General features: G+C 36.7%; 1 protein-coding gene across 9 annotated transcripts in view; it reads left to right on the top strand.

The window, feature by feature from the left end:
* Positions 1-12,494, top strand: part of TAOK3 (TAO kinase 3) — a 186,777-nt gene that overhangs the window by 129,412 nt on the left and 44,871 nt on the right. For all 9 annotated transcript variants that reach the window (XM_070386121.1, XM_070386118.1, XM_070386119.1 and 6 more), the window contains 3 exons: positions 488-569; positions 8,927-9,094; positions 11,547-11,753. In XM_070386121.1, the coding sequence (XP_070242222.1) occupies positions 488-569; positions 8,927-9,094; positions 11,547-11,753 (457 nt within the window). The remainder of the gene's footprint in view (positions 1-487; positions 570-8,926; positions 9,095-11,546; positions 11,754-12,494) is intronic.

Here is a 12,494-nt window from a genome sequence, read left to right as displayed (position 1 = left end):
ATGAAATTTTCTAGAGAGAAGGCTTTTTCATCCAGAGAGCATACTCCTAGGTTCTCTGTCCCTTATGCTTCAAGTTTTACTTCCTGGTTATAGGTTGTGGGTGATGAAAGAGTTACCAATTTGTCATGAAGAATATAGGCTTTAGACTTAGGAGAGCTGTTATCTTTGGAGAGAAAAATGTATACAAAATTGTTTTATATAAATATAGTATTTTTCATTTTCTGAGATATATTACAATTTGACTTTGTTTATATCATAAGATACCTTTATGTGTTGACTGACTTGAAACTGTCCACATTCATTATCCTAAAGAATTAATTTTAGATACCTCAGACTTGAAAATGGGCCACTTCTCCTGATATTCCAAAGTATTTTAATAAAAATCTCCCAAATCAAAAAGTTTTCCCTTGGATAAAAATTATTTAAAGTGATCAGTATGTTCTACAGATTCTGATGTTATTTTCTTTCATTGTATTTGCACACACAGGACAGATTCCTTCAGGAGATTTGTTGATTACTGCTTGCAGAAAATGCCTCAGGAAAGGCCAACATCAGCAGAACTGTTACGGGTAATTTTTCAAATTTATATTTGAGGGGGGGAATTTAAAGTCATGTGGAGAAACAGTGGAAACAGTGTCAGACTTTATTTTTGGGGGCTCCAAAATCACTGCAGTTGGTGACTGCAGCCATGAAATTAAAAGACGCTTACTCCTTGGAAGGAAAGTTATGACCAACCTAGATAGCATATTGAAAAGCAGAGACGTTACTTTGCCAGCAAAGGTCCGTCTAGTCAAGGCTATGGTTTTTCCAGTGGTCATGTATGGATGTGAGAGTTGGACTGTGAAGAAAGCTGAGCACCAAAGAATTGATGCTTCTGAACTGTGGTGTTGGAGAAGACTCTTGAGAGTCCCTTGCACTGTAAGGAGATCCAACCAGTCCATTCTAAAGGAGATCAGTCCTGGGTGTTCTTTGGAAGGACTGATGCTAAAGCTAAAACTCCAATACTTCGGCCACCTCATGCAAAGAGTTGACTCATTGGAAAAGACTCTGATGCTGGGAGGGATTGGGGACAGGAGGAGAAGGGGACAACAGGATGAGATGGCTGGATGGCATCACCAACTCGATGAACGTGAGTTTGAGTGAACTCCGGGAGTTAGTGATGGACAGGGAGGCCTGGCGTGCTGCAGTTCATGGGGTCGCAAAGAGTCAGACACAACTGAGCAACTGAACTGAACTGAACTGTAATGAAATATAATAAATCATTCCTGTGGCAGCTCATCATGACAAAGTGGATTAGAACATACACCTTGTCATTTAAAGTCCAGAGACAGTAGCTAGGCATAGAAGTAGCAAGATTAACACAATATGTTCAAGCTGGATTTAGAAAAGGCAGAGGAAACAGAACAAATTGGCAACATCCACTGGATCATCAAAAAAGCAAGACAGTTCCAGAAAAACATCTGCTTTATTGACTATGCCAAAGCCTTTGATTGTGTGGATCACAACAAACTGTGGAAAATTCTTCAAGAGATGAGAATACCAGACCCCCTGACCTGCCTCCTGAGAAACCTGTATGCAGGTCAAGAAGCAACAGTTAGAACTGGACATGGAACGAAAGACTGGTTCCAAATAGGGAAAGGAGTACGTGGAGGCTGTATATTGTCACCCTGCTTATTTAACTTCTATGCAGAGTATGTCATGAGAAATGCTGGACTGGATGAAGCACAAGCTGGAATCAAGATTGCCAGGAGAAATATCAATAACCTCAGATATGCAGATGACACCACCCTTATGGCAGAAAGTGAAGAAGAACTAAAGAGCCTCTTGGTGAAGGTGAAAGAGGAGAGTGAAAAAGTTGGCTTAAAGATCAACATTCAAAAAACTAAGATCATGGCCTCTGGTCCCATCACGTCATGGCAAATAGATGGGGAAACAGTGAAAATAGTGACAGATTTTATTTGGGGGTGCTGTAAAATCACTTCAGATGGTGATTGCATCCATGAAATTAAAAGACACTTGCTCCTTGGAAGAAAAGCTATGACTAACCTAGACAACATATTAAAAAGCAGAGACATTACTTTGCCAACAGTGGTCCATCTAGTCAAAGCTGTGGTTTTTCCAGTAGTCATGTATGGATGTGAGAGTTGGACTGTAAGGAAAGCTGAGCACCAAAGAATTGATGTTTTTGAACTGTGATGTTGGTAAAGACTCTTGAGAGTCACTTGCACAGCAATGAGATCCAACCTAAAGTTGGATCCTAAAGGAAATCCGTCTGAATATTCATTGGAAGGACTGATGCTGAAGCTGAAACTCCAATACTTTGGCCACCTGATGCGAAGAGCTGACTCATTTGAAAAGACCCTGATGCTGGGAAAGATTGAAGGTGGGAGGAGAAGGGGACGACAGAGGATGAGATGCTTGGATGGCATCACCAACTCAATGGACATGAGTTTGAGTAAACTCCAGGAGTTGGTGATGGACAGAGAGGCCTGGCGTGCTGCAATCCATGGGGTCACAAAGAGTTGGACATGACTGAGCAACTGAACTGAACTGAACTGATACACTGTATATTCCTCATGAATACTTTTCCCTCCAACTTTTCCCTTTTTCTGCCCCCCACCCCACCCACCTTTTTTGCCTTATGACAAAGAACATTTCTCCTTGCTCTGGTCATCACTCTGATGTTCCAGTGACTAATATCTGCCTGAACTTTAACTCAAAGTTTTCAGGACAGAGTCTGCCAATGGTTCAAATACCAACTCTAGGATTTCAGTTAGGTTGTTGCCAAATCATCAGGCAGTGAAGATATGTGATAAATATATAAGACAGATATTTACATAGTGTTACATCATACATGTTGGTGACAAAATTATTGTGTGTTAACTGCATTCATTTGATTTAAATATAGCATTTTTGAGCATCTGTTTTCATGTAACTTTGTATTATAGGCTCTGTGTACATAGGCAGTGTTCCATTAATATCAGTGAAGTATGTGGGAGTTGTTTTTACAATATAAATGTATTTTATTGGCCACAGAATAATCCAGGTTTCTTTAATCTTTTTCTGCATGTGTGTTTTCCAGTCTTTTTTTGTTTCTTTCTTTGGTTTAAGAAAACCTCAGAATTGTATTGCCTAAATTTGTGAAGCTTAAACATGTCAGCTGCCTTTATAATTGCACCTTGGCTAAGTGTCACAGATTCTTGGTTTATATTTTCTTTTTCTCAAAAATCTTATTCTGTTATTTTCTGGCTTTGAGTATCCTGAAGAGGTAGGTCTGAAGCTGACGAGCTTTTCTACCCAAAATTAAGTTTTTCCTTCTTGTGAGTAACAGGTCACAGGAATATGGTGACAGAAGCAACAAGACAATGGGCTTTACCTTATTCTCTTTTGGTGTAGAAGCATCACATGTTCTAAACATAAACTATAGACAATAGAATACCAGAAGCACAAGACAGTGTCTTTATTACTTTGAAGTAGGCAAAGATTTATAAATACAGGACACAAACAGCAGTTTAGAGAAAGAAAAGAAGAGGAAAAAAAATTAAAAGTTTGCTTTAAAAATAATAAAGCAAAAAACATGCCTCGAAGAAGATACTACAAGCCTTCAAAGATGATAGGGCAACAGACAACAAAAGGATATAAAAAACAAATGGGCAGAGGTAGAAAAAGAAAATGAAAGAGAAAAATTTAAAGATATATCATATCAAATCATATCATAAACAACAAACTAATATGATAAACACACCCATGTAGGGTATTTCCAATGATGGATAGCCCGAGGGAAATAAAATTAAATGAAGAAGAAAAATTTCTAAAAATGATTATAGAAAAGATGACATGTGGAAGGCAGAGGAGATATATATTTCAACCTATTATTCCTAAAAGAGAAAGCAAAACACATGGAGTAGAAGATATTTAAAGATATACTTGAAGATATACTTTTTGAAAGTTAATGTTAGGACCTTTATTTTATTTGATTTACTTAAGTGTATATACACACATGCGTGCGCATGTATACAAACACACATATATACTTGTCCATGCGTATCTTAGTTGCGATATGCAGGATCTAGTTCCCTGACAAGAAATTAAACCCATGCCCCCTGCCTTGGGAGCACAGAGTCTTAGCTGCTGGACCACCTGGGAAATCCCCTGATTTACCCTTATTTGATTTGGTGGACCAAATCAAGTAAGCCTAACATTTAGTCAATGATGTTTACTGATTATCTACCTGGTGCCAAGCACTGTTCTAAACACTGAAAATCATACAGTGGTACAAAGAAAAAGATAGTCCCTGCCTTCCTGGAACTTATATTCTAATGCAGGAGTGAGAAAACAAACAAATAATTTGATATAATGTCAGAAAAATAAAGCAAGGACTGGGATAAAGAGTGACAGGAGCTGCTCTTTAATACAAGGCATTTCTAGGGAGGTGAAACTGAACTTCAGTGATCAACAAATCCTACCTGTATCTAGTTTCTAAACTCAAAGGATAAAGAAAAATTCATAGTAGGCTGAAAAAAATTTATTTGGGGCTAAAAAAACCATTTGACTTCAGATCTGCCTCTTCAGGAACACTCAAAGCCAGAAAACTATATAACAATATTTACAAAGTTCTAAGAAAAAGAAAATGTAAACCAAAGATTTGTGACCCAGCTAAGGTGCTCCTCAATTATAAATGCAGCTGGACATTTTCCAGCCTCACAAATTTTAAGCAGTTTTCCTTTCTTAAAAGCTTTTTCTCAATTGCTTGATAAGGAAATCCAGCCAGTCTATCAATGAAACAAAAAGTGAGAGAGGGAGGGAGGGAAGAAGGAAGAAAAAGTAAATTAGGGACTGGAGAAACTTGTGAAAGAACTGGTGGTGATCATTGAATTTAAGTTTGCTCTCAAATATTCATTTATTTATTCATTCACTACTAGTTTGTGTGTTTGTTTAGCATGGTAAAGAGACTACATTCCTCATTTTGAATAACCAATACAAATTTCAAAAGATAAAAATACAGTAGAAGAGAGAATAAAAAGTGAGAAAACCTTCCCATTCAAGGCCCTTCTCTAGAGTTAGCAACCACTGTCGCCAATTTTGTACATGTCCTTCTAGAAATATTCTATGCATATGGAAGTAAATATCCTTTTAAATTTTTGAACCAATGGTAGCAAACTGTTCTACCCTGAATATTTTAAGTTTTAGTGTGTTTTGTGTATTGTTCCATGTTACTAGATGCAGAACTATCTCAACGTCTCTAAGGACTCCATTATATAGTCAGATGGATGGTTGTTTTTATAACCAACTCATTATGGTGTTGACAGTCTTTTGCTGTTACAAACTGTTCTACAATAAATATCCTTACACATGTGTCATTTTGTATCTGTATATACAGATATCCAAAGAATAAATTCCTAGAAGTGAAATTGCTAATCAAATGGAATGTGAATTTTAAATTTAAAAAGGTGTTGCAAATTTTCCTCCAAAGAGGATGCCCCAGTTTATGGTCCTGTTAGCAAAGTATGAATACCAAAACTTTTTGACCTTCTAATCAGTTCAGTGGAAAACTTTTCTCACTGTCATTTTAGGTTGTATTTCTCATTATGAATTAGATTGTCTTTCTTATGTTGATAAGCCATTTCTATTTCCTCTTCTGTGAACTCTCTGTTGATCTTTCTCATTTGTCTGAGGGCTTTTCCCTTGTTAATTTGTAGTAAATCTTATAGATACTATTTTCTTATTTCACTTTTGACATTCTTTTTTCTGGGATTTTGGGGGGAGGTGCAGAAATTTGTTATAAGGAATTTAACTTTTTTTTTCCTCCAGTTGGCTTTCTAATTATTCCCAAATATTTTTAAAATAATCCATCTTTTCCAAACATTTTCTTCCTGGTGTTAAAATGTCACCTTCACAAAGAATTAAAACTACAGAGAGAGAACTACAGTAAAATCATTGCTGTGATTAAAAGGCAGAATGTAAATGTTATACACATTGACAGTATATGTATTAACAATGTGAAAATAATAATGTGCCTAGAAAGAAGTAGGGGTAGGAAAGAAATGTAAATGTACTGATTTTCCTGTTTTTCAGGGTAGATAGTCAATAACAGTTCTTAAACTGAAAGTCTTTTTTAAGTAACTCTAATCTCTTAAAGCTTTACATGATCTTTTTTTTTCCCCCTTAACTTTAGAGGGCCTTTTAGGAACTGGTAACTCTTGGTGAAGAAATTTTAACTAACATTAAGCAGTCATCTTACTTTAAACTCCTCTAATTCTATGAAATTCAAATATACCTTATTTTAATAGATTATTTTTTAAATTACCATGTGTAATAAGTTTCTCATGTAAAATTATTTCTGGATATCCATCATTCTGAGAGAGAGAGAGAGAGAGAGAGAGGGGAGAGAGGGAAGGAAAGTGTCTAAAATAATATTTCATTTATTTCTGGATGGCAGAATTTTGATTTTCTTTTACTATCTTTTATTGATTTCTCTGTATTATTTAAATGTTTAAAGTAAACATATTTCTAAGAACAATGAAAGCATTCTTTGAAAATGATCTGAGAACCTTTCAACTGTATGGGTTTGGAGAACAGTGAAGAGATGGGATTTCAGGCAGAGAGAACAACAGGGAAAAAGACATGCAGGTGTGAAACCCATGGCAGAGACAAGAATGATCTACAAGTATGCTGCACTGGGTGGAACAGGGAATAGGAATGACTAGAGTGGAGCCTAGAAATTCAAGCAGGAACCGACTGTTCAGGCCAGACTTTACAATGGAGGCCATGAGATGTTTTTAAGACATTGGGTGTATCAGTTTTGAAATATTTTAAGGTTTAATTACCTCCCACAATAAGAAGTCCAGGATTTAGGAAAGGAGGTGTTAGAAGCAGTCCAGACCTGTAAGCAGCTCAATAGCTCCTCCTGTCTTCTACTTTACCATTCTTTGCACTTGACTTTTGTCTTCTTGGTCACAAAATGGCTCCTGTGTTTCCGGGACTCAGACTTTATTCCAGGCAGGAGAAAGGAGGCAGGACAAAGAGTAAAACACCTTCTCTTCCTGTGCCTTGCTTTTTATCCTGGAAAACAAAGCCTTCCTCTGGGGTTTCTGCCTATATCTCAGAATTTGGCCAGAACTTGGTCACATTGCTAATTATACCTGCAAAGAAAGGTAGAGTCCAGGTCTTATACTTTTTACTACTTTCAAGAAAGAAAGGCAAGGAAAAGAGATTGGAATGAAGGATAAATAGGTGTCTGTCACAGTTAATACCATGATCATCTCTGTGGTAGACCACCAGAAAACAAACTCCCAAATAAAGAAACCCGGGTGTCCATTCTAGCTCTTCCATTGTTTAGCTGGGTAAATCACTTAACCTCTCTGGGCCTAAAATTCCTCACCTTGGAAATAAAAGAATTACTAAGAGCTACTTCTCTAAAATTCAGTATCCTAGATTATATCTTGAAGTTTACTAAAGACTGATTTATTCTTGTCTAATTGCAAGCACTGAAGTAGCCAAATAATTTTGCTTTCTCCCTTAAATTCTCCTCTTCAAATATGCAAGCTACTGTTCCTTCCAGGAATGGTGTTTCATTTTCAGAAGGGATTCTTTGCAGAGAAAGAGATATTTTATTAAAATAGGAGCAAAAGCCACAATTCCCTGGACAGCAAAGTCAGAGTGAAGAACTGCAAGACATACAGATTTTTTTTCCTCACAGTGGTCCTGCTCCTCTTTTATATCTGTTTAACTTATAAAGAAATTAAATCCATTCCATCATCTGAGGCCTACCACATTAATACCTCATTTTCCCAATATATTCAAATTATAATTTCACATAAGCGAATTTTCCACATAACTGAAACTTTTCCTTTAAAAAACAAAACTTCCTCCTCCTCCTTTTGATCATTTTGTGTGGTGATCTTATCAAAATATGTGATATGCTTCTCTGCCTTCCTCAAGAAAGCATAATGAATATAATGCCACTTCTTGATTACTCAGAGATAATAGCATTTCATGAGATCTTGGGAGTATAAAAAAAGTGTATGAAGGACAGTTGCCCATTTACAAAATAGTCCACAAACCCTAGTTCATTTTTATTTGGTTGGTTGGTTGCTTGGTGTGTTAATCATGGAATTTCCTTCTCTTTACTGTCAGGTGGTCAGATACCTTTTCAACAGACTCTTTTTTTGGCAACAAGTAACTCTCTAACAGTCCTCAGTCCTCTATTCTCCTACTTTTGTTCCCTCTTTCTAAACTGCTGTGGCTGAGAAACCAGGAAACCAGAATATGTGTTAAAGATCATTGATAATATTGAAAGTGAAGCTTGTTTACATCAAGAAAAGCTTGTGGACTTGGGGTGAATATTTTAACCCCTTGGAGACCCTTTTGCCTTATTTCTCATTGTACAGCTCTGTAAAGGGAAGATGAAGTTGCCAAAATTCTGACCTCTGAGATAAATGGAATAACTGCCACATTTTCAAGCATACACTATATATGACCATAGAAATAGAAAACAAAATATTCAGAAGTCTGTCTTTAAAACGGTAGTGTAGGGTGAGAAAGAGGATTGAGGCAGATTATAACAAGAATATTCTATACTCTGCCTTGCTTTTGCTTATTACATAGTTTCAGGTTTGAAAGGCACAAGCTCTCAGCTACTATTTAAAGTTCTAGTCATTGTTATTACTTGCATGGCAAAGTAAACCTCAAGAATTCTCAAGTAAATTCTAGAACAAGTCCACAAAACGTGGCTTGAGGAAGAAGAGAAAAAACATGATTATGACTTTATGAGATTTATACAAGGTATGAGGCTACATGAGATGAAAATTGTATCTTCAAAATCCACAGAACTGTTTTACGTTGATTTATCTTTACATCTTAATCTTGCACCTAAAAATATGTCTCCTCATTATCAGTTTCTGTTTTTTTCTCTTCCCTTAATCAGCATGACTTCGTTCGACGAGACCGTCCACTTCGTGTCCTTATTGACCTTATACAGAGGACAAAAGATGCCGTTCGTGAGCTAGATAACCTACAATACCGGAAAATGAAAAAAATCCTTTTCCAAGAGACACGAAATGGACCCTTGAATGAGTCACAGGAAGATGAAGAAGTAGGTTGAGTTTCTTTTAGCGAACACTCATTGGGTACCTACTATGTGTAAAAGTTCTGGACTAGGATGCTATGAAAAACACTTTGGGAAATAACAATGTATTCAATTGATGTTCTCTGCCTTAAGAGACATGCACAGTTGCAAAAGAGATATTGAAAAAAATAATAAGATAAAATATGAACAGTGTTACAGAGGTAGAGCACACAGTAGGGGTCCATAGTGGGGACAGAATAAGTCATCTGCTGGTGGGATTAGTGAAGAGGTGGGTCACTTTTGACCGGCAGTTACAGGGCACTTTCATGCTGTGCTTTAGGAAGATTATCCTGGCATCAGAATGTAAGATGGATTTGAATGGATAACTTTCTGGGTAATAGTACATGCAAGAGGCAGTAAGGGCAATATTCATGGGAATTGGGGAGAAGGAACACTGAGAAACACTAGAGAGATGAACTTGATAATACTGTGCTTCTCACTGACAGTGACAGATGAAGGGGAGCTTATGGTGACTCTGAGCATTTGTGCTTCAGTGACTAGAGTGTGTCAGTACCAAGAACAGAGAAGAACCAAGAAAGAAGAGTTGGTTTAGGATGATTTCAGTTTGATGCCTGCTGAGTAAGGTCTTGGCATCATCTGCTATTGACACAGTGTACAGGTGGAGTTTTTTCAGAAAGATGACTTTAGTTTAAGTTATTCAAATAGTTTAAGAAGGATTAGTCGAAGAGGCCTAAATAGAGATGTCTAGCATTTGATTGGAAAATACAAATCCAGAACATAGGAAAGAGGTCTGGGTAAAGGGTAGTTGGTTGGGGGTCAAGGACATTAAAATGATGATGAATCAGGAGTTGAATGTAGAATGAGAAGAGAGTCCATGCCACCTAAGAAAAGGGAAACCGGGGAGATAAAGGCATCATAGATGTTACAAGTATACACAGCTTCAAGGAGGGAGCTACAAATACCATCAGATGCCACAGAGAAGTCAGGTTAAACAAGGACCAAAAACAGTGTTAACTGGGTTTTTCAAGTAGGATCTTCTTGATGACCTTAGTAAAAGCAGTTTTACAGGAATAGTTAGGATGAATAGTCGTTTACTGTGGGTTATAGAATAAGTGGGAAGTGAGAAAGTAAAGATAGTGAAAGTTGGTCATTTTAAGATTCATAAACTGGGTCAAGAAGGAAAAATGACAAAGGGCAGTATGTAGAAAGGTACATACATATAAGGCAAGTCTCTTCATACTATGCAGAAGGAAAGGAGCCAGGACAGAGGCGTTGAAAATAGAGGAAGGAGACACAATTAAGGAATTAGGATCTCAGAAAGTGCATAGGAGTAAGAGCATTAGTGCAGGGATTAGCCTTGAACAAAAGAAAGGACTCTTCTAAAAATAGATTAAAAAGGGGGAAAGAATGAAGAATGAATTTTAGTTTAACTTTTTAATATAGAAGAAAATAAAATTGTTTTATCAATAATTATAAAAATAAAATTCAGAAAGCTGAACTGGAATATAAAAATCTCTTGATTGCATATATACAAATGGGCCCCTTTAATTGGGGAAATAAATCTATTTAAAATATAATGTATTATCTATCATCTTAAATTGCTCAAATTACCTTTGTCAGTGATTCCTTATATTGCCATGGCTAAATAGCAATTCATTAAAGTTATGTAGGTACAGAGTATGCTTCTTTGAAAACAGGGTTTATTTGGAACTAAGTTGCTTTAATTATATTACTTAATCTTGTATCAAAAGATACCCACTGTGATGGATAAATTATATGTTCCAATTATTTTAGCATTTCTCAAATAGTAGTCTTTGGACTAGTAGTGATGAATACCAGTATTATTTAACAGATATATTTAATAAGATTACAGAGGTAAGCTTGATAGAATTGCTTGAGGGAGGCAGAATTTAATTACCTGTCCAGGACAGTAGAATTAATATCCCTGCTCAGATATGAAGTTTCTCAATAATGACTTGCAAAAAGAGCATATTGCTTGTCAAATCTCTGAAAACTCTTTTTATCCTCTTTGAGCTTCAAGTGCCCACTGCTGTGTTTGTAGCTTTCCTAGAGATCCCCTGTTCAGTAGCCTGCAGTCTTTCCCTAGCACCTTGAGTTCCTGAAAGTCTCTTAGAAAACTGACCTGGCTAGTTCTGCTTACCAAGTAGCGATACAGTGTGATAGTTGCATATGATGGGGGAAAGCCCTCGGGTAGCAGCACTTGGAGCCTTATGACCCATGTCCAGAATAGGCCTTTGGGACAGCATCAGAGTGAATTGGAGATGTCTGAAAATGGTGGTGGAGTAGTGGAGCCACTACATTAAAAGTTTCATCTTGCAGATTTGGCAGAAAAGCAACTTGGCACTGCAAAATTGAATGTACTTAATAGCTTAGTCAATGGATTGGTGCTTTATCTCCAGTCATTTTTTTTTTTAACCCAAGTGCCCCATTTTTATAGGACAGCGAACATGGAACCAGCCTGAGCAGGGAATTGGACAGCCTGGGCAGCAACCATTCCATCCCAAGCATGTCTGTGAGTACAGGCAGCCAGGGCAGCAGCGTGAACAGCATGCAAGAGGTCATGGACGATAGCAGCTCTGAACTTGTCATGATGCATGATGATGAAAGCCCAGTAAATTCCACTCCCTCTGTTGTGCACAAGAAAGTAAGTTTCATGATCCCCTTCACAGTGCTAGGCTTTGCCCATCATTATGAAGCCAACTCAGGTCACTTAGCATTCAGATATTTTAGTTCCCTCTTTACAGCTGAAATTATGGAACTCAGCTGAGCACATGATAGTTCTTTTCGGTAAAAAAGATAATGAAGGACTAGGCAAGCTGTATTTGTGCCTGTTTCTTCATCTTCCTCTCTTGATACTCTGATGTCCACCACCATCAAATAAACAAAAACAAATCTATAAATCTCCACGTCAAAGAAACCAGTTAAGTTCCTTTCTAAACCAATAACCTTAATACTGTTGACCTTAAAAGCTTTCTTTTAAGTAAAACCTATTGGTTTTACTTTTAAAGTAAAACCTGTTGGTTGTGACCTTATAGAAGTATTTCAGATGTATGTTTCTTCCTGAGTAGTCTTAAAATACTCTTTGTTTTAGAAAAAGTTTCCACTCTTTTTTGTTGTTTCTTGGATTTGTCATTTCTAATTCTTCTAAGACCAGCTCTGTGTCAGCTTAAATAGTCTGACTTTTGAGTTAATGATTGTTTTTTGTTTTGACTTTACTTTTCCAATGGAGGATCATTCATTTCATACAAAGCCTATCGTGATTTATAATTTGATATGCTTTATTTTAAAATGAAAAATTATTTTTAAGCTTCTTTCAAAGCAATAAGATGAGTATTGCACAGAATTATCAATGATTTTTTGGAGGAATTCCCAAAAGTGTTTTAAG

The sequence above is a fragment of the Bos mutus genome, chromosome 17, assembly GCF_027580195.1.
Source record: "Bos mutus isolate GX-2022 chromosome 17, NWIPB_WYAK_1.1, whole genome shotgun sequence".
Lineage (NCBI taxonomy): Eukaryota > Metazoa > Chordata > Mammalia > Artiodactyla > Bovidae > Bos > Bos mutus.
The sequence above is the reverse complement of the archived record's forward strand: the minus strand, read 5'-3'. Positions and strand labels throughout refer to the sequence as shown.